Raw genomic sequence first — 23,181 nt, forward strand, 5'->3', positions numbered from 1 at the left:
CTCACTCTGTCTAGTGCACCCAATGTGATTGGTCACATTGGTCCCGGGCTCGCCCGTCTCATCAGGACCCCCTTCCGCCGCCTGTAAAAGTGATTGAGCGGTTGTATAGCCATTCTGATCAATCTTACAAGAAAGAATAAGAATAAAGAAAAAATCTTTCTCTAATTCCTCCTAAAGTGCAATGTGCAAATAATTAGGTTATCTTAACCTATAATATACTTTGTGTACATGGAATGAATCAAGAAATAATCAAAAGTGAAAAAACACCTATTAATCAATACTCTGCATAAAAATAAATAAACAAATGAAAAAAGACGTGCACTATTTGCAATACTCTACACAAAGTGTAACATGCAATATTTTAAATACATTCATATGAGTGACAAGTGATACTTAAATAAAGCAGTGTAATCCCTAATAGTGAAAAATCATCCAAAAAAGCTTCATATGACAGTGTCCAAAAAAAAGTTCCAAAAAGGAGATTCTGTGCATAAAGTGTTCAAAAAAAGATAAGTAAATATCTGATTAGTCCACCGTGCTGAATCCAAGTGTCATAAACATGCCGTGATGTGCCTCAGTGACCCCCAAAGTGGTTGCGCTCACCTTAGAGCGCGTGACACAGTGTTCAGCTGCGTCAAATCACGCTATGGAGCCACCCCCGGGCTCTGTGTAGCTAGTAAAAAACGACCTCCAATCAGGCTCTCTATGGCTTCATAGGCATCATACCAGAAAATAAAAAGACTATATAGTGTAATACCGCCAAACAATTTTTATTAAAAAATATATACCCAATCCCCACAATGGGGTACTCACATTTTACAGGTGCTTCTGTGCACCATACAATATAGATCTAAAATCGCCGATCGGCGTGCTGCTGGGTATTGGATTCTCACAACCCAGCTCTGTGCTGTCCGCTCCGTCCTGGCCCCTCCCCTACGCGTCTTCGACACAGGGAGTCACGTGTCTTCATCAGGGGGATATGATTGGACGGATGCTCTATAGCTTAAATACACTAACGGCGGCCATTTTTCCTGAGATCGCGGACTGATCTGTATTAGGCTACACTCCTCTATTCATTATACACAGCGAGTTAACCATAACCCAGAACGCTGTATCGCCACAGCCATTGTGAATCTATTATTCCCTTGGAGAAGAAAAGATTTTGTATATACCCACATCCAGGACGGAACTCGGAAGAGAAACCAAATACCGCACCGCACCCCTATAGCTGACATTATGTAATTAGATCACATATATATAATGCATAATGACAGTATATTACCCACATAAATTCCTATGTTTTAAAACATCATTAAAAACTATTATTAAAAAATGTTTAAAATCTATCATTTATTCCTATTCTCCTATATGTTGCCCCACTAAAAATCATAGTAATACATGATAGGAGCAATAAACTAAAAAAATACTTGCTACATTATGACCATAAATTCTACATATATAAATGTCTTCCATCACACCAAGCGTCTCCCCTACTAGTTAAAACGAATGGTATATATAGATATATATACAGATACACATCTACATATCCATGCCCCTAAATATATATATTTTAGGAGAAAAACATAGATATACAGACAAAATATGTCCAAAAAGTGTATATAAAAAATATATATAAATAATAAATATATATATATATATATATATATATATATATATATATATATATATATATATAAAACCTACAAATTTCAATCCAATGTGTATGCCCTATGTATACCCCCAAAAGGGGGAGTTCTTAAACTGTAAATTCAACGTTGTTACTTCAAAAGGGGATTGAATATCCCCAATGTATGTATCCCATTGGATACAATCTACATAACTACACAAGAAGAATAGAATAGACAGGTCTATATAATATATAGTTTCCCCCAAAAACATTAAATAAAAATAATAATATGGGGTAGATCTAGGACATAAAGTGGCAAATATAATGACCCCCGACCTAAAAGAATCAGTGAAAAAATATGTGGTTTAAAAATTACTCAGAAAACATGTAAGATCGAACTCTTTATTTAATCCACCAGGTGACAAAGAGCCGAGCTGGTATATCCACCAGGATTCGCGCTTGCTGATGTCCCTGACATAATTAGAGCCTCTCCATTTACGTTTCGGAGCTTCTAATCCCCAAAACTTCATACCCTGTGTGCTTTGGTTGTGCATATTTTTAAAATGTATAGAGAGGTGATGCTTATCAGATCCTTTACGTATGTTCCTCACGTGTTCCTCCATACGATCTTTTAAGACCCTGATAGTGCGACCCACGTAGATAAAATTACAGGGACATTGGATCGAATACACCACCCCAATAGTTTCACAAGATACAAAATCTTCTATAATGTGTGTCTGATCTCTATGGGGGTTATAGAACTCTTTGACCCTCTTGATGTTAGATGGGACCCTTACACAACTATAACATCTCCCACAGCCAAAAAAGCCTTTTAGGTTCCAAAACATTTTTGGCTTTGGTGGGGGCGGTTCCACTATGTTGTGCACTAGTCTATCACGTAAACAAGGTGCTCTCTTATAAATGATCCTAGGTTTCTCAGATAATACATCTCTCAAATGACTATCTTGCTTCAGTACATTCCAGTATTTTTTTAAAATTCTCTCTACCTCCCTACTTTGTAAACAATAATCCAGAACTATACACGTACCATCGTATTCTTCATTACCCACAGTTGCACTCTTATCCTTCAATAAATCATCCCTCTTCAGATTCCTCACCAAACTTTTTCTTTTTCTAAAAACTCTTCCTGGTATCCTTTATCTAAAAACATTTTTTTCAATTTGTCCGACTGGGACTCAAAATCATCCTCCCGTGTGCAGTTTCTCCGCATTCTCATAAATTGACCTCTGGGGATGTTATTAAGCCATGGTTTGTGGTGGCAGCTGGTAGTGGGAATGTAGGAGTTACGATCTGTAGCTTTAAAAAAGGACCTAGTAATAATGCCGTTTGTAGCAAGGATCTCTAAATCGAGGAAATGTATTCGGTCCCTATTAACCTCCCAAGTCAGTGAGATATTCCGATCGTTATCATTCATGGATTCCAACAATAACATCAATGATTCAATACTCCCCTTCCACATGATTAAAAGATCGTCTATGAACCTCTTGTATAATATATCTCCATACTGTTCAATCCGCACCGACTCTTCCTCCCACTTGGCCATATAGAGGTTCGCTACGCTAGGGGCGAACTTAGCGCCCATAGCGACACCCCTTATTTGCAGGAAAAACGTATTGTTGTACCAGAAGAAATTATTATGCAAACAAAAATCTAAGCATTTCAAAATAAATCCACATAGGCCTTTATCGATCCCTTCCTCTTTATCTAAGGCCCATTCCACGGCCTCTAAAGCACCCTCATGGCTGATGTTAGTATATAGTGATGATACATCACCCGTGGCCATGATTACATTACTATCCGTGATATGTTCATTCAATAATTGGAGGGTGTCTTTAGTATCTTTGAGATAAGCTTGTGTTTTCCTTACAAGAGGTTGCAAATGAAGGTCAATGTATTCCCCCAATCTAGATGTTAGGGACTCAATCCCACTCACAATGGGTCGTCCAGGTGGATTTGAGCTGTTTTTATGAATTTTTGGTAAATAATATATTACCGGAATCCTGTTAACTGTGGGAATTAGATATTTGGCTTCTTGTTTATTCAGAAATCTATTATCTACACCGTATTTTATAATTAGATCTAATCATTCCTGAAATTCCTAGAAGGATCAGCATTTAGTACCTGGTATGTACTGTTGTCGCTTAGTATCCTATCCATTTCATCTTTATATTGCTGTAACGAAAGCACCACAATGACCCCTCCTTTGTCTGCTGGCCGTATTACTATGTCTGTTCTCTTCTCCAATGAGTTTAATCCTTTCTTAAAATCCCTATGTTCATATACCCTTTTAATGGGCAATTGTTCGAGCTCTGTATTGACCAATTTCTTGAAAAGATCCACATATTTATTATTAGCCACATAAGGGTTGAAAACGGAATTATTTCTCAAACCAGTAAATTTATCATTAATAACCGTTTTTTCAACCGGGTTCAGGGCATAATATTTTTTGATGTTAAGTTTCCTTATAAACTTTTGTACCCCAACGTAAGTTTCAAATTTGTTGAGCCCCTTTTTGGGTGCAAATTTTATACCCTTATCAAGGGTCAAAATTTCTTCCCTTGATAAGTCTTTGCCACTCAGATTATAGATCCCTTCACCTAATCTTCCCGCCTTCTTTTTTTGCTGTAACCTTCGTCCGGCTCTTCCTCCTCTCTTTCTGGGTTTCTTATTTCGCGGGCATATCCATCCCTGTCCTTCCCTAAAAAAGACTCATTTGTGTACTGATCTCCATTATCTTCCAGTGGTTGATAGCTATTATACACAGGGACTCCATACTGGTCCTGTATGTGTCTATCGTATCTTACTCTCTGGGGTTTGGGTGAGTAGTACACTCCACCCCTCTGGAAATCACCTCTATGTTGGGGAGGATGTCCATAACCTTGGAATTGAGGTGGTGGAGGATCCCTATATGATTGACGTCGGTCACCCCTCCATGGTGTCCCTTGTTGGTACCCTTGATTCCTGTGTTGTTGTGGTCCATAGGGACGTTGTTCCCTTTGTTGTCCACCCCTCCTGTACGGTGTATGGTTGGAATGATATCCTCTTCCATATTGATTTCCACCCTGATAGGTTCTATAGCCGTTACCCCGATTATACGGTGCCCCATAGCTCCAATTTCCTTGATTAGTCGGAGGGCCCTGATACGGGTTATTGTGCCTATTCTCACTCGATCCATGATATTCATTTTGATCGTTCTGTGTTCTTCTAGGGGGTTGACGATAGGGTGTGTGTGGTTGTTTGTCTTCGTATTGGTGTGATGGGTATCCTTTATTGGATGGTCTTCTATCCTGTTGATAGTTTTGTCGCTCTTGTGGGTACGTTGTTCTGGCACCTTCAATCTGATCTCTTGTAGTCTCTGTTTGTGGGTTAGTGGTACTATTATTTTCCAACGTTGATTGCCACCTGTATACTCATTTGTTCTGATAATCGTCTAAATCTCTTAAATATTTCTTTTTCTTCCCATTCTTATTTTCCAAATCCTTCTTCTGTATATTCTTCTGTAGTTCTCCCATATGCTTATTATATTCAGGTGTCTCTTTAAATGGAGAGATCTTGTCCCTGATCTCCTTAATTTGGTTTTCTAATAATTTCAATTTACGTTGTTTTCTCTTGATCAGAAATTCCATGACCTCTCTCCCTTTACCCTCAAAAAAGGTTTACCATTCATCTATATCTTCCTTTCCTAATAAACCATCATTAATCGGGACATCCCATCTTAATTTTCTAGGGATCAAATTGTCCTTTAAATATTTCTCCATTGTGGATCGGTCCCACCAGACATTACTTTTTCTATCCATGCAATGACCTAATCTTCTAAATAAATGTGCAATATCATCCAATATCATGGGTGGACAACAAAGGGAACAACGTCCCTATGGACCACAACAACACAGGAATCAAGGGTACCAACAAGGGACACCATGGAGGGGTGACCGACGTCAACCATATGGGGATCCTCCACCACCCGAATTCCAAGGTTATGGACATCCTCCCCAACATAGAGGTGATTTCCAGAGGGGTGGAGTGTACTACTCACCCAAACCCCAGAGAGTAAGATACGATAGACACATACAGGACCAGTATTGAGTCCCTGTGTATAAAAGCTATCAACCACTGGAAGATAATGGAGATCAGTACACAAATGAGTCTTTTTTTAGGGAAGGACAGGGATGGATATGCCCGCGAAATAAGAAACCCAGAAAGAGAGGAGGAAGAGCCGGACGAAGGTTACAGCAAAAAAAGAAGGCGGGAAGATTAGGTGAAGGGATCTATAATCTGAGTGGCAAAGACTTATCAAGGGAAGAAATTTTGACCCTTGATAAGGGTATAAAATTTGCACCCAAAAAGGGGCTCAACAAATTTGAAACTTACGTTGGGGTACAAAAGTTTATAAGGAAACTTAACATCAAAAAATATTATGCCCTGAACCCGGTTGAAAAAACGGTTATTAATGATAAATTTACTGGTTTGAGAAATAATTCCGTTTTCAACCCTTATGTGGCTAATAATAAATATGTGGATCTTTTCAAGAAATTGGTCAATACAGAGCTCGAACAATTGCCCATTAAAAGGGTATATGAACATAGGGATTTTAAGAAAGGATTAAACTCATTGGAGAAGAGAACAGACATAGTAATACGGCCAGCAGACAAAGGAGGGGTCATTGTGGTGCTTTCGTTACAGCAATATAAAGATGAAATGGATAGGATACTAAGCGACAACAGTACATACCAGGTACTAAATGCTGATCCTTCTAGGAATTTCAGGAATGATTAGATCTAATTATAAAATACGGTGTAGATAATAGATTTCTGAATAAACAAGAAGCCAAATATCTAATTCCCACAGTTAACAGGATTCCGGTAATATATTATTTACCAAAAATTCATAAAAACAGCTCAAATCCACCTGGACGACCCATTGTGAGTGGGATAGAGTCCCTAACATCTAGATTGGGGGAATACATTGACCTTCATTTGCAACCTCTTGTAAGGAAAACACAAGCTTATCTCAAAGATACTAAGCACACCCTCCAATTATTGAATGAACATATCACGGATAGTAATGTAATCCTGGCCACGGGTGATGTGACATCACTATATACTAACATCAACCATGAGGGTGCTTTAGAGGCCGTGGAATGAGCCTTAGATAAAGAGGAAGGGATCGATAAAGGCCTATGTGGATTTATTTTGAAATGCTTAGATTTTTGTTTGCATCATAATTTCTTCTGGTACAACAATACGTTTTTCCTGCAAATAAGGGGTGTCGCTATGGGCACTAAGTTTGCCCCTAGCGTAGCGAACCTCTCTATGGCCAAGTGGGAGGAAGAGTCGGTGCGGATTGAACAGTATGGAGATATATTATTATACAAGAGGTTCATAGACGATCTTTTAATCATGTGGAAGGGGAGTATGGAATCATTGATGTTATTGTTGGAATCCATGAATGATAATGATCGGAATATCTCCCTGACTTGGGAGGTTAATAGGGACCGAATACATTTCCTCGATCTAGAGATCCTTGCTACACCAAACGGCATTATTACTAGGTCCTTTTTTAAAGCTACAGATCGTAACTCCTACATTCCCACTACCAGCTGCCACCACAAACCATGGCTTAATAACATCCCCAGAGGTCAATTTATGAGAATGCGGAGAAACTGCACACAGAAGGATGATTTTGAGTCCCAGTCGGACAAATTGAAAAAAATGTTTTTAGATAAAGGATACCAGGAAGAGTTTTTAAAAAAAGAAAAAGTTTGGTGAGGAATCTGAAGAGGGATGATTTATTGAAGGATAAGAGTGCAACTGTGGGTAATGAAGAATACGATGGTACGTGTATAGTTCTGGATTATTGTTTACAAAGTAGGGAGGTAGAGAGAATTTTAAAAAAATACTGGAATGTACTGAAGCAAGATAGTCATTTGAGAGATGTATTATCTGAGAAACCTAGGATCATTTATAAGAGAGCACCTTGTTTACGTGATAGACTAGTGCACAACATAGTGGAACCACCCCCACCAAAGCCAAAAATGTTTTGGAACCTAAAAGGCTTTTTTGGCTGTGGGAGATGTTATAGTTGTGTAAGGGTCCCATCTAACATCAAGAGGGTCAAAGAGTTCTATAACCCCCATAGAGATCAGACACACATTATAGAAGATTTTGTATCTTGTGAAACTATTGGGGTGGTGTATTCGATCCAATGTCCCTGTAATTTTATCTACGTGGGTCGCACTATCAGGGTCTTAAAAGATCGTATGGAGGAACACGTGAGGAACATACGTAAAGGATCTGATAAGCATCACCTCTCTATACATTTTAAAAATATGCACAACCAAAGCACACAGGGTATGAAGTTTTGGGGATTAGAAGCTCCGAAACGTAACTGGAGAGGCTCTAATTATGTCAGGGACATCAGCAAGCGCGAATCCTGGTGGATATACCAGCTCGGCTCTTTGTCACCTGGTGGATTAAATAAAGAGTTCGATCTTACATGTTTTCTGAGTAATTTTTAAACCACATATTTTTTCACTGATTCTTTTAGGTCGGGGGTCCTATATTTGCCACTTTATGTCCTAGATCTACCCCATATTATTATTTTTATTTAATGTTTTTGGGGGAAACTATATATTATATAGACCTGTCTATTCTATTCTTCTTGTGTAGTTATGTAGATTGTATCCAATGGGATACATACATTGGGGATATTCAATCCCCTTTTGAAGTAACAACGTTGAATTTACAGTTTAAGAACTCCCCCCTTTGGGGGTATACATAGGGTATACACATTGGATTGTAATTTAGAGGTATATACCCTCTACATATATATTTATAATTTATATTATTTATATATATTTTTTATATAATTTTTTTATATACACTTTTTGGACATATTTTGTCTGTATATCTGTTTTTCTCCTAAAATATATATATATTTAGGGGCATGGATGTGTAGATGTGTATCTATATATACCATTCGTTTTAACTAGTAGGGGAGATGCTTGGTGTGATGGAAGACACTTATATATGTAGAATTTATGGTCATAATGTAGCAAGTATTTTTTTAGTTTATTGCTCCTATCATGTATTACTATGATTTTTAGTGGGGCAACATAATTAATAATCACAAATGATAGATTTTAAACATTTTTTAATAATAGTTTTTAATGATGTTTTAAAACATAGGAATTTATGTGGGTAATATACTGTCATTATGCATTATATATATATATATGTGATCTAATTACATAATGTCAGCTATAGGGGTGCGGTGCGGTATTTGGTTTCTCTTCCGAGCTCCGTCCTGGATGTGGGTATATACAAAATCTTTTCTTCTCCAAGGGAATAATAGATTCACAATGGCTGTGGCGATACAGCGTTCCGGGTTATGGTTAATTCGCTGTGTATAATGAATAGAGGAGTGTAGCCTAATACAGATCAGTCTGCGATCTCAGGAAAAATGGCCGCCGTTAGTGTATTTAAGCTATAGAGCATCCGTCCAATCATATCCCCCGATGAAGACACGTGACTCCCTGTGTCGAAGACGCGTAGGGGAGGGGCCAGGACGGAGCAGACAGCACAGAGCTGGGTTGTGAGAATCCAATACCCCGCAGCACGCCGATCGGCGATTTTAGATCTATATTGTATGGTGCACAGAAGCACCTGTAAAATGTGAGTACCCCATTGTGGGGATTGGGTATATTTTTATAAAAATTGTTTGGCGGTATTACACTATATAGTCTTTTTATTTTCTGGTATGATGCCTATGGAGCCATAGAGAGCCTGATTGGAGGTCGAATCTTACTAGCTACACAGAGCCCGGGGGTGGCTCCATAGCATGATTTGACGCAGCTGAACACTGTGTCACACGCTCTAAGGTGAGCGCAACCACTTTGGGGGTCACTGAAGCACATCACGGCATGTTTATGACACTTGGATTCAGCACGTTGGATTAATCAGATATTTACTTATCTTTTTTTTAACACTTTATGGACAGAATCTCCTTTTTGGAATTTTTTTTTGGACACTGTCATATGAAGCTTTTTTGGATGATTTTTCACTATTAGGGATTACACTGTTTTATTTAAGTATCACTTGTCACTCTTATGAATGTATTTAAAATATTGCATGTTACACTTTGTGTAGAGTATTGCAAATAGTGCACATCTTTTTTCATTTGTTTATTTATTTTTATGCAGAGTATTGATTAATAGGTGTTTTTTCACTTTTGATTATTTCTTGATTCATTCCATGTACACAAAGTATATTATAGGTTAAGATAACCTAATTATTTGCACATTGCACTTTAGGAGGATTAGAGATATATTTTATATATTTTTTTATATTTTATTGTATATGGTATCACCACGGTGAACAGACACATATGGCACACACCTAAGCGCAGCGCAATTTTTTATTTACAAGAAAGAATCACCGGGTGAAGAAAACTGTACCAGGAATAATGGCTGTAGCTGCAGCCATGATCCTGGAATAACCACCTCAGTACAACAGTATTGAGGTACTTAACAAAGAAAACAAATGCAGCCACCACAATTAAAATTATATTACACCTTCGCTTTTTTTAAAACCAAAATAATAAACATGTTATACTTACCTGATCTGTGCAATGATTTTGCATAGAGCAGCCCACATCCTCTTTTTCTGGGGTCCCCTGCCAGCGCTCCAGGCCCTTGCTTTTCAACGAGTGCACCCAGGGAAAGACGCTTTTCCTGGAGGCTCCCGGGCTACCCAGTCTGTGTCTATTGACAGAAATCAGACGACTCTGCCCCGTCCCACAGCCCCCTTGTCACAGCTTGTGATTGATCGTTGCGGGAGCCAATGGCTGCCGCTGCTATCAATCTGCCCAATGAGGAGGGAGACCGCGGGGAGAGCCGCTGCTCTTGTGTATGTCGCTGGATCCATCACGGGTAATTATTGGGGGGGGCTCCTGCAGCACAAAAGGTTGATAGAGATATAGTTATATATATTTTACACCCCCCCCCCCCCCAGTGATGGCCATATTTTCTGCTTTCAACACATCATAAAGCCATGCTGTTAAAGCCAGTGACTCAGAAGTAGGTCAGAGCATGGGGGCCTCAAGGCAACAAGTCTGACCTGTTTGGAAGAGGCCAGGAGTTATCTCCTAGAAGTTTTTTTTTTTTTTTTTTTAACAGAAAATTTTATTAAACAAATCAGCATTACATTACAAGATAATTTAGTACATTCAAAGTAGAAAGGATAATAACAGTAAAATCTACCTTCAAACTGTAGTCTGTTTATCAGATATTCCAGTTATGCAGATGACAGAAATATCACATAACAATACCCCTTATTGCATTATAGTATTATACCATCGTAGATAAAATTATGTAAGTAACCAATTTCAATCCAGCCTGATATGGAGGGGGAGGGGAGAAGGGGGGAGGGGGGGAGGAGAGGAGGGGGGAAGGGGAAGGAGGGGAACGAGAGAGAGGGAAGGGGGGGGGCGAGAGGGGATGAGCACAAGAAGAGTAGGCAATGAGATAGATATAGGATGTCCTCCAATGAGTTTCACAGCATACTAATTATGGGCCTCTGGGCTCAGGGACCCCAGAGGCGTCTATCCAAGAGGACCAGATTTTATCGAACTTCCCTGGGCATTGCCTACTTTCATATGTCAACCTGTATAGGGGAAGTACCATGTTCACCGACCTTCTCCCTATGATGCCAAAGTAGGAGGCTCTGCTAGTTTCCATACCAGTAAGATTTCACGCCTAGCATAATATAATGCAAAGGTAAGACACAATTTACTATACCTGTCTCCCTCAAGATCCTCCAAATGGCTAAGCAATAGTATCTGAGGATCGACCGGTACATTTAAGCCTGTAATATTGCTCAGTGTGGAGGCCACTGCTGACCAAAAGGGTCTAAGTTTGGGACAGGACCAGACCATGTGCCAAAAGGTGCCCACCTCCTGTCTGCATCTCTGACAATTGGGGTCCCTTTGATTGTAAATGCGCACCAATCTCTCGGGGGGGTGAAGTACGCTCTGTGTAGGAACTTAAATTGTATGAACCTATCTTTCGCTGCGATCATGGAAGGAATGTAGGAAATGAAACACTCCTTCCATTCCTCTTCGTCCAGGGAAGGAATATCAACCCTCCACTTTTCCCATGTCTTAGTTAGTTTGGTGTCATATTCTACTGTGAGATATAAATATAATATTGAAAGTGGCTTCCCCATCACACTAGAAATCAAGAGCCGTTCAATATCTCCTAGAACAGTGATGGCGAACCTTTTTGAGCCCGAGTGCCCAAACCGCGACGCAAAACCAACTTATTTCTTTCAAAGTGCCAACACAGAATTAAACCTGCCAGCGGCTCTGTACAGAGGATGGGACTGATCATCCCTCTGAATAAGCCCTAAGGGACCAAAAACATATGATTCTGCCAGATTCACTCAGAATACAGGAATGGAATGCGTTTCGCTTAGAATACAGGGTTCAGGAATGCGTTTTGCTCAGAATACAGGGATCAGGAATGCGTTTTGCTCAGAATACAGGGTTCAGGAATGTGTTTCGCTCAGAATGCAGGGTTCAGGAATGCGTTTTGCTCAGAATGCAGGGTTCAGGAATGCGTTTTGCTCAGAATGCAGGGTTCAGGAATGCGTTTTGCTCAGAATGTAGAGTTCAAGAATGCGTTTTGCTCAGAATGCACTCTGCAACATACACTGACCTACCTAACACATACTTCCTGCACTGCTCACATCCCCCCATCCCCCCACACACAGTGCAATGTAGATCAGAGGATCCATCCACCTCCTTACCTCTCCATGGTCTCATCGTCCATCACATCAGGGCTCTCCCTAGCCCTGGGCAGTATTGCAGGAGTCCCCGCCATCCAGCCGCTCCTTGGACCCTGAAAAGTTGGCTAGCAGCCACTGCACCTCTCACATGGCCATGATCTGCTCCGAGCGCCGCCCCTCCCCCTCCTCTGTCAGGTCACAGTGCATTTACCAGAGGGATGGGCTGTACCAAAGTACTCCTGGGGCAGGGGGAGCTGGAATAGGGTGCCGCAGAGAGGAATGCCCGAATGCCTCACCGGAGGTGTAAGGGTCAGGGGGAGGGAATAGACCCTCGGTAAGGCGGAGGAATACATTTATACCCCCCTAAATGTCGCACAAGTGACTGCCTGACTGGGGAATTCCCCCCTTATCCTGGCAGGGTGCTGCGTGCCCACAGAGACAGCTCGGCGTGCCAGCAGTGGCACGCGTGCCACGCGTTCGCCATCACTGTGCTAGAAGTTTAAGTCTATGTAACAGGTTCTTCTGGGACAGTTTTTAAGTTTACCTCTTCGCTACGTCTAAGGCACAGTTTACGATTTTCACATGTCTTGCTACTTGCATTTTTTGGTAACTGATGGATGTCAGGCTTATGTCTGAGGCAACAGCTGCATTTACGCACACTCCTGGCTGCCACTGTGTGTGTACATTCTCGGTCGACGGTCAGCTTTCTGGTTAGAATTGTTTCGGGATGCTGTAAAGACACTTGATTGCTTCCATAGGCACTGAAACATTCTGTGAACATGATTCTTCCTCTAAAAAAAAAACAAAAAAAGGGAAGACGCAAACCCCTGGTGCATTACCCAAGTAAAAAAGATGTTTATTAAAATGAAAGGTAGCCAAGACAATGCATACTCACAAAAGTACAGAGGTGTTCAGCAGATACATGGAATGAGGAGGGCTGCATCCACTGGGCATTAGACCGTGTATGTGATGTGACACTGGTTTGGCCATCCCTCTGATGAGGACCACTGAGAGCTGGGAGTGTTTTGACTATCTTTTATTCATGATTCTTCCTCTACCGAATGAACCCAGAAACATGACTTTCTGGTTCAGGGCTGTCATTTTCCTGGCTGCTGTGACCAGGGAAGCAGCTAATAGAGCACGATCTGTGCTCAGTTAGCATCAGTGCAGTGCAGAGGAGAAAGCAGGAGGTCAAATAGGCCCCTGATATATCATTAAAGAGAACTTATCCTCGCTATTGGTCCCCTATGTTATAGTAATTACGGTATAAACCTGTAAGGGCTTTTAAAGCATCATCTATGGACCACAATTTTGAGCACCAATGTTTTGCCATTTCACCCGTGTGCAAAATTTTAAGGCTTGACATGTTGGGTATCTATTTACTGAATGGAACTTCATCTTTTATGTTTTTCCAAGAAATTTGGGTAATATTTTGTTTGCACTAAAATTAGCATTATGTGATGTAACATAAACAATTGCAACTTACCAGCATTTTATTGTCAATGGTCCATGATTTCAGAAAATATATAGCGTTGGAGGATTTTGCCTATTCTTCATGCCTAAAATGTTCCTTTCTTAAAAAACAAAAAAATGCAAAAAAAAATGAAGGCAAAAGTGTTAGTACTGGCTTAAGGCTAATGTTTGGCTTTAACCACTTCAGCCCCAGAAGGTTTTACCCACTTCCTGACCAGGCCATTATTTGCAATACAGCACTGCGTCGCTTTAACTGACAATTGCGTGGTTGTGCAACGCTGTACCCAAACAAAATTGACGTCCTTTTTTTTTACCACAAATAGAGCTTACTTTTGGTGGTATTTGATCACCTCCTGTGGTTTTTATTTTTTGCGCTATAAACAAAACAAAAAAAAGGCAATTTTGAAAAAAAAAAAAAATAATAATTTTTTTACTTTCTGCTAAAATACATATCCAAAAAAAATGTAAAAAAACTAATTTTCTTAATTAAGGCCAATATGTATTCTGCTACATATTTTTGGTAAAAAAAAATCCCAATAAGCGTATATTGATTGGTTTGTGCAAAAGTTATAGCGTCTACAAACTACAGCTTAGATTTAGGTACTTTTTAATTTTTTTTACTAGTAATGGCGGCGATCTATGATTTTTTTAGCGGGACTGCGACATTGCGGCAGACAAATCTGACCCTAATTGACACCAATATAGTGATCGGTGCTATAAAAATGCATTGATTGCTGTGTAAATGGCACTGGCAGGAAAGAGGTTAACACTAGGGTGTCCAATCACCCAACCGCGTGCACGAAATCACGTACAGGTATGTGATTTTGCACACCTAAGCCTCCCTGTCGCAGTAAATGTACATGTGGCAGTCCGGAAACAGTTAAAGGATAAGTTCACCTTATTACCCGTATTTAGGATGTAACATGTTGCTTTGGAGCAGCTGACCTCTCCACTACCTCAACCTCCCCCTGTGGGATCTTCTTCCTGCATCCACTGTCACAGTTTAAGAACAGCACGGCAGCAGCCGCATTGTTAATTCAGTTCTGGTTGTGTACAAAGTTCTTCCTGTCTTTTCTGATCTGATTTTCACACGTCTTGCTACTTGCGTTATGTAGTAATTTTATGGATTTTAGGGTTCTATTTCAGATTTTTAACTTTAAAAACTGTTACATTTAATATTCAACTATTCAGTGACTAAAATAGTTTTGTTTCCCCAATATTTGACATAGGCCTGTCTGGTCCCCCAGGAGCTGGAAAATCAACTTTTATTGAATATATTGGGAAAATGCTTACTGAGCAGGGACACAAAGTTGCAGTTTTGGCTGTTGACCCATCGTCTAGCACCACTGGTGGTAAGTTGCTCTCAAGCATTTGTTGAGTCCCTCAAGCGGTATTAAACCCAAAAGCAAACATTTAATATACAGCAGCTCACCAATTCTTAGATGTGGTGGCTGCATTAGTTATCTTTTTAGGCTTTCTTTCTTTTATTTTTACCAGGTGATTCTGCCAGTAAGGCTTTTGTATGTGAATAGCGCAATCTGTCCTGCAGATGTAGCCATTAGAGGATTGAGACAGACCATTTAACACTGACAGGGGTGCTTACAAGGATCTACTTTTATTTCTTTAGGTAAAACCTTTATCCCAAAGTGTTGCTGTAACTCCCTAAAAATGTTAGCTGGAGTTTGCCTTCACTTTGTTAGTGATCTAAATCTGCTAGTACATCTAACCCCCTCCAAACTGACAGTGCTGCTATACAAAGGGGTCTCCGCTGCTCCTCTATCCAGACTGTAGGCATCATAATACAAGAGGTGTGTTACTGGCAGGATCATCTGGTGAAAACAGGGGAAAGCCTAAAAAAAAAAAAATGAATGCAGCCACCACATCTAATGATTGGTAAGCTGCAATATATTACATTTTTTAATTTTGGGTGTAATATCGCTTAAACTCCGGGAAAATTAAAAGTCCTCCCTTGAAGTGGGTGCATCCACACTGCAAGGGTTAATTGCTTGTTTCTGTCACTTACTTGATCCTCACTGCTCTGACAGATAATACACTCCCCCATGCTTCTGCAGTGGATTGACCCTCAGTGTCCTCATGTCCAGTGCACAGCTATGGACTCTAAACCAGCACAAAGGAGCCTGTAGGATTGCAGGATCCGGTAAGTGAAACTGCTGTACCTTTCCCCCCTAGGTATATACAAGCAGTTAACCTTTTGTAGTGCAGGTGCAACCCCACTTCAAGGGAGGACTTTTAGTTTTCCTGGAGCGCAGCTTTAAAGAAGCATGTTTTTAATTTGCATACTAGCATAAGCTTGTTATCTGAAAAGAGACCCTCAGACTCATTCGCACCTGAAGTTTATTTTCTAATTGTGTTCTGTAGCAGTACTTTTTGTAGTAGCAGTACGATTACAAATTGGTCCTCTGAGTGCAGGGTTCTTGCCAAACAAATTTAGCTCCAGTATTGTTTCCTATAGTGTAGAGCTGCACGATTAATCGTTAACAAATCACAATCTCAAACCCCCCCCCCAGGATCTTAATCTTTTTTTCTTTTTAAAGAACAGTGTAAAAATAAAAAGTAAAATAAATAAGAAGCGAACACATATAAAAACTGTGTTCAAACCACACGTGAGGTATCGCCATGATCGTTAGAGAGCAATAATTCTAGCAAAAATTTGTCGCCATTCCACGAGTGGGCGCAATTTTGAAGCATGACATGTTTGTTATCAATTTACTCGGCGTAACATTATCTTTCACAATATAAAGAAAAAATTGGGCTAACTTTACTTTTGTCTTACTTTTTAATTAAAAAAAGGTGTATTTTTTCCAAAAAATGTAAGCTTGAAAGACTGCTGCGCAAATATGGTGTGACATAAAGTATTGCAACGACCGCCATTTTATTCTCTAGAGGGTCTGAAAAAAAATTGATTTTATATATATATATATATATATATATATATATATATATATATATATATTTGTGGTTCTAAGTGATTTTCTAGCAAAAATGACTGATTTTAACTTGTAAACAACAAGTTTGAATAATTTTACATATATATATATATATATATATATAATTTTTTTTTTTTTTTGTAGAGACCCTAGAGAATAAAATGGCGGTCTTTGCAATATTTTATGTCACACTGTATTTGCACAGCGGTCTTTCAATAGCAATTTTTTTGGGAAAAAAAATACACTTCAATGAATTAAAAAGAAAAACTAAACAGTAAATTTAGCCCAATTTTTTTGTATAATGCCAAAGATGTTGTTATGCCGAGAATCATGATGTTCTAAGCAAAAAAATTGTGATTCTTATTTTATCCAGAATCGTGTAGCTCTACTAGTGGTATAAGTGATCCCAAATGACAATTTTTTTTCTTTTGAAAACTGTATATTTTAATATGGTATTTAGCAATGTTTGTGAAAATGTATGAGGAATTAAAGTGAACTTGTGCCCAGACCATGTACACTAAAATATTGACATATTCTGAACTGGCAGGAAAACTCCTTCACCCACATAGGGGTGGGCTGGTGAACGTGGTAATATGGGGTGCTCTTGTAAACTGTGCTCCGTTTACTGCTTTGCACATGCCTGAAATAATGGCATGTACCTGTTTTTTGGTGGTGTTCTTCTCTAATTGTCAATCAGTGGATTTTTTCATACTTCTGAAGATACTGCAATACATACAAATCTGTCACTAAATGAATCTTATGATAGATGTACAATAATTTAACAGAATTTGTGAACCCGTGTGTATGATGTTCTTCTTTGTGACAACAAAGCTTTGCCAAATGGCCATCAAGATTTACATTTAGAACTATAGTGTAGTTCTGACAATGGGTTTTTATTACTAATTTCAGGCTCTCTTCTTGGGGATAAAACACGAATGCAAGAGCTGTCTAGAGATATGAATGCTTACATTCGACCTTCTCCCACCAGGGGGACGCTGGGAGGGGTCACAAGGACAACTAATGAAGCTATTTTACTCTGTGAAAGTGGTGGTTATAATATTGTGCTGGTGGAGACTGTGGGTAAGAATACTCGTTTTATTCTATACTGGTCCTCCCCGAGTTAGGAAATGCCTAGCTAACATAGAAGATATATAACACTTTAGTGGCCTCATATTCCTGGTTAAAGCCCAAGTGAACTGTCAGTTTTATTCAGCTAAATACATTCCATATGCATAAAAAAGGTGTGCAAAGCCTACCAGTTTTATTTTAGAATGTAACTACAATATTAATGGAAACCCCTGTCCATTTCCAGCATGCTTGCTCCCTGCATGGAAACGGTAGTTTGTCTGCAGAGGTCCAACACACACCTTGTTAAGTCAGAACATAGAGTAATAATATTACGATAGATAGCTAATAATGCCCCCACTATATGTAATATGCATCATTTTTCTTGTCATTAGATAGCTGGTCTATATGATGCGGAATATCTTTATTTGAAATTATTGTTTTAATATGTTATGTATATTCTGCATATTTTTTTTCCCTGTATGTAGCTGCAATGATGGTAAATGTTGTTTAATTGCTTTGTAAATGGAAGGATTGTATTTTTGATTTATTTAAAAAAAAAAAAAAGTGTGCAAAGCCTTACAGTTTTTGCTTAGAATGTGCTTATAATGTAGCCACAACGTGAGTGGAAAAGTCTGTCTCCTTCCAGCATGCTTGCTCCTTGCATGTAAACAGTAGTCTCTCTAAAGCGATCAAACACTCCCCTTTTTTAGTCTTCATAGCTAAAGCTCTGCAATCAGCATGTCTCATACTTCCCGCTGATTGAAGAGAGCTTTAGCTCTGACTCAGCAGTGGCAATGTCAGACCTCTGCAGAGGAACCACCGTAATTAATGGTCCTTCTATGGAGCATGCTGACAGGGGACAGGCTTTTTTTAGCCACTGCGTATTTGGAAAGGGTCAGGGACTTTTTTAACGCAAAACGGTGCTTTTTTGGTTCAATATACTTTTTTGGTTCAATATCGCAGCAAAATCACGTGTGCAAAAATCAAAATGCACAGCAAAAAGCACTGCAGAAATAGATCAAAAGCAAACTGCATAGGTGTGTACCGAGCCTTATGCTGGCCACACGGATCAATTTTCAGACAAGAATATTCAGACGGAAAATCTTTGTACATTCGCTGAATGAAAGAATATTTGAAATTTTCACTTGATTTTATCATTCTGTTTTTAAAATGAAGGAAAACCACATACACCGTCTGAAAATTCCTTTGACCAAGAAGTTTTCTATTATTTCCAAATTTTCACCATGGTTGAAAATGAACGTCGATTTTACCCCACTAACGATTAGAAAATCGAACTAACGTTCTTAAAATGCCATTTTTTTTTTTTTTTTTTTTTTGAAGGAAGACATTGTTTTTTTTTTTTTTTTTTCCAACAAATTTTTATTGAAGATGATGGTACAGTACATGTTATGCAAGGTTTAAAATAGAGAAAGGTTTTGGCATACAATACTTGGTAATTATTACTACACATCTCAATATAGCTTGTAAAAGTACATGGGCAAGCATTGACTAACTTCAGTAAATGGACAGTCATTGTACCCTTAACAGTTATAAAAGTGTATTGCTATCTGAAGATAACAAACTGGTGGGAAGAAATATCAGAGTTTAAAAAATGGGATAGAGTTGCTTTACATCAATACCTACAGTAATTATATAACCATAAAAGATCTGTGGCTAGTGGTACGGGGTCTAGATAGAGCCTGTAGGAGTACAAGTATATGTGGTTTTCGGGGGGGGGGGGGGGGACTCCTTATTCCCTCTCTCTCTCTGCCACAGCTCCCCCATCTCTCTCAGGGTAGGTTCGTTTTGTATTCGTCCGTGGTACGGAAATGTATCCAACAGGCCCATGTGCTATTGAATTTGGAGGGTGTGTCTTTCGTTTGGTGTATGAGTTCTTCCATATTGGCAGTTTTTTTGTATACGTTTATACCAGTCTGCTACAGTTGGTGGGTTAGGAGATCGCCATTTGCATGGGATACACATCTTAGCTGCGTTTACCATGTGCATAGCAAGGGAGCGGAAGTAGGAGCGTGTTGGAATTGTGGAATGGTGGATGAGGAATTGCTCTGGGGTGTAGTCTAGTGTGTAAGTGGTTACTTGTTTGATAACTCTGTGGACCTCTTTCCAGAACGGTTGGATTTTGGGGCATGTCCACCATATATGTATGAGGGATCCAATGTCTGTTTTACATCTCCGACATTATTTTTTAAATAAAAAAAATTTGATCTCTGAGTCTGATATTTACCAGATTCACCCTTTTAATAGTATATATCCTGCAATAGCATATACAGTATATCTCTCCTCTAATAGTATATACAGTACATCTCCTCTAATAGTATATCTCTTCTGTCTGTTATTCTCAGAGTGGATTAGATATTTTGCTCCCTAACCATATAGTTATTTATATTTACCACTGCATAGAGATATTTAAGAATAAATTACCTTTTTTTAAAACTTTACATATTAACTAAATTATACACCATACTTTTTTTTTTTTTTTTAAGCTTATTAATCGATTAATCGAAACAATAATCGGCCAACTAATTTATTATGAAAATAATCGTTAGTTGCAGCCCTACTCCATTGTAAAAAAATAAATGCAAAAAAAATAAATCATAATTTACCTGCAAAATCATGTGCATTTAGTATTTTATTTTTACAAAAGATGAACTTTAAGTGCGACCTTTAAGTATAGAAAGGCTATCACTCCTTTATTACTGACCAGACTATAAATATTCAATTAATAAACATATTTCTAACCAGCAGTAAGTGGACTTTAAAAGAGAAATATGGCCAGAGCTTTTTGGCCCTAATTCTCTTATGGATCACAGGAGTGCAGTGTATACAGCACTCGTGACGCATTTTCAGCTGATTGCGGGTTAACGTTACTCAGCTGGCTCAGGATCAGTCCTAAATTTACATTCGGGATCCACCCAAATGCCTGAAGCGGCAGTTGGCTCAGCCTCTGAGCCAGCTGCTTCTGCCCCCCACGCAGCCCAGCGCACCATGGAGTGCTGGAGGAGCAGAGCAGGGAGCTTAGAGAGTTTAATTGCTCAGTTCTCAGTGTAGAGGAGGCAGGGGACCGGTGCAGCATCGGATTGATGCTGCATCCACCTAGGTGAGTATAAATTTTTTTTTTTTTTTTTTTTTTTAAACCCATACTTCTCTTTCAAAATAAACACCCTCACTGACCTCTGTAGCTGGAGAGATCGTGGAGAAATTTGTTCTTAAAATGTTACAGCAGAAGCACTGAAGTTATTTATGCCCTGCTCTCAGCGGCAAAGCTCCCCCTTCACAGCAGGGATTTGGCAGCCACCCAACCTCCTAATCTCTAGTGTAAACAGAAAGCCTCCTTGCTTCTACTGTGAAATTTGAGGATGAATTGTTCCACATTGCCAACAGGCACCAAGGTCAATGATGGCTTGCTTTAAAGCTCATTTACAGCTGGCTAAGAATTTGTAAATACTTGAATGTTCATAGTATGGATTTAATATTTAAAATACGGTGTGTTTTCTTGTTGAGATTTTGCATGCAGCCTGCTGTCTATGGGGACCATAGATGAGATTCCTCTTCTCTAAAGCCTCGTACACACACTTTGATTTTCGGATGACAGAACATCTGATTTTTGTGGCATGCTAGTCTCATGTCAAAAGTGAAGAGGTTACTAACAATACGAGAATTTTCGTTTGACAGAATACAAAGTCAGAAGTGACCTAACATGTTGAATAGTTTTGTATGTAGTCTTTCGTTTCTGAGCATGTGTAATCTTGCTCTTGCGATTTTTTGCATACGAAAACCATACTGATAAAATGAAAATCGGACTTTTAGTTCACATACGACAAAAATTTTATAGTCTGCACATCCGGCTTTTGTCTGACTAAAAAGTGAAATCGGCTGTCGAAAGCATCCCGTACTAATGGTAAGATTTGCGGACGATCCGTCGTCGTAACACAATTGACATCCGAAAATCAAAGCGTGTGTACGGGCCTTTAGTGTTATGTCTGACACTTCTCAACTGGACAGGAATTGAGAGGAAATGTCTGTCATGGGGATACAGAAACAGATAAAACCAACCAGAGGATCGAAATCTTGCTCCATGTATTACAAATGTGTTTTTATTTCTGCCTTCCTGTTCTGTTGTGGTGTAATTATTTCTGTAGTTTGTGTTATTGTAAGGTTGTCTTCCACAGTACCTGTAGACCTGCAAGATGGATCATTCTAAGCAATGTAACCTTGCATTCCCTTTGTCATTGTGCAGGTGTAGGACAGTCTGAATTTGCAGTGGCTGACATGGTTGACATGTTTGTTCTACTGCTGCCACCAGCAGGAGGTGATGAATTACAGGTATATTTTTTATTCCAGTTTACATTGTGAATAGCTTATTGAAGTTAATATGTACATGAAATGTTAAAGGAGCAATAAACTTGTAAATCTGAGGTTGAATTGCCCGAAAGAGCATTTGTAATAAAATATTTAATTTGGATTCCCACTTTCTCAGCACACTATTATGCGTGGTAATGTGTGTTAGGAACGGGCTGCCATTACATAACGCACATAAAAATGATTGTAACACTGTTTCATGTAATGCAGTGCTGCGCTGCTACACATGTGCCTTGGGGTGCCATTTAACAATGCACATGTAGCAAATGTTTGCCATAGCACAAAAGTGTGAATCCTATAATTCAGCACAGTATTACTCCAAACATTTACATTTGGTTTTGGATACAGTGAGCTAGGGCTCAAAACTGTCAAGCTTTTTTTATTTCTACCCCGTTTCCATCATTGAAGAACATTGCCCCCACTTTCTGGGTGGCCCCCAAGACGGGGTGAGGATAAACCTTCCGACTGGTATAGCAACAAATAATTATTTCTATTCCAGATTGCTCTCTGTGTCCTTATTTGGGAAATTCTCCACATTTCCTGTGTGATGAGCAGAAGAGACGAACTCATGTGTCCTCGGAACCCATCTCTAGCCAACTTGGAACTTGCGCTCCTTCTTTATTTTTCTCTCCAGTGATCTGCGGACCAGGTCATTCCTGCCCCAAAGCTCAAATAAAGAGGCAGTCTGCAGGGAAGAACTGTTCCAGCCGCTGTTTACTGGGCTAAAAGAAGAGCTCAAGTTCAGCTAGAGATGAGTTCAGAGAATGCCTGAGCTCATCTAATGATTAAGGATGGGCTCGGATGTGTTCGCACACTCCACGTGCAGAGCCCGCCAGGAAGTCGGCACGGCACTGCACTAATCACTGGCAGTGAGACATTT

General features: G+C 39.3%; 1 protein-coding gene across 2 annotated transcripts in view; it reads left to right on the forward strand.

Annotated features, from left to right (window-relative positions):
• Positions 1–23,181, forward strand: part of MMAA (metabolism of cobalamin associated A) — a 61,714-nt gene that overhangs the window by 13,186 nt on the left and 25,347 nt on the right. For both annotated transcript variants that reach the window (XM_073604564.1, XM_073604574.1), the window contains exons 3-5: positions 15,135–15,257; positions 17,763–17,933; positions 22,180–22,265. In XM_073604564.1, the coding sequence (XP_073460665.1) occupies positions 15,135–15,257; positions 17,763–17,933; positions 22,180–22,265 (380 nt within the window). The remainder of the gene's footprint in view (positions 1–15,134; positions 15,258–17,762; positions 17,934–22,179; positions 22,266–23,181) is intronic.

The sequence above is a fragment of the Aquarana catesbeiana genome, linkage group LG01 (genome assembly GCF_042186555.1).
Source record: "Aquarana catesbeiana isolate 2022-GZ linkage group LG01, ASM4218655v1, whole genome shotgun sequence".
Lineage (NCBI taxonomy): Eukaryota > Metazoa > Chordata > Amphibia > Anura > Ranidae > Aquarana > Aquarana catesbeiana.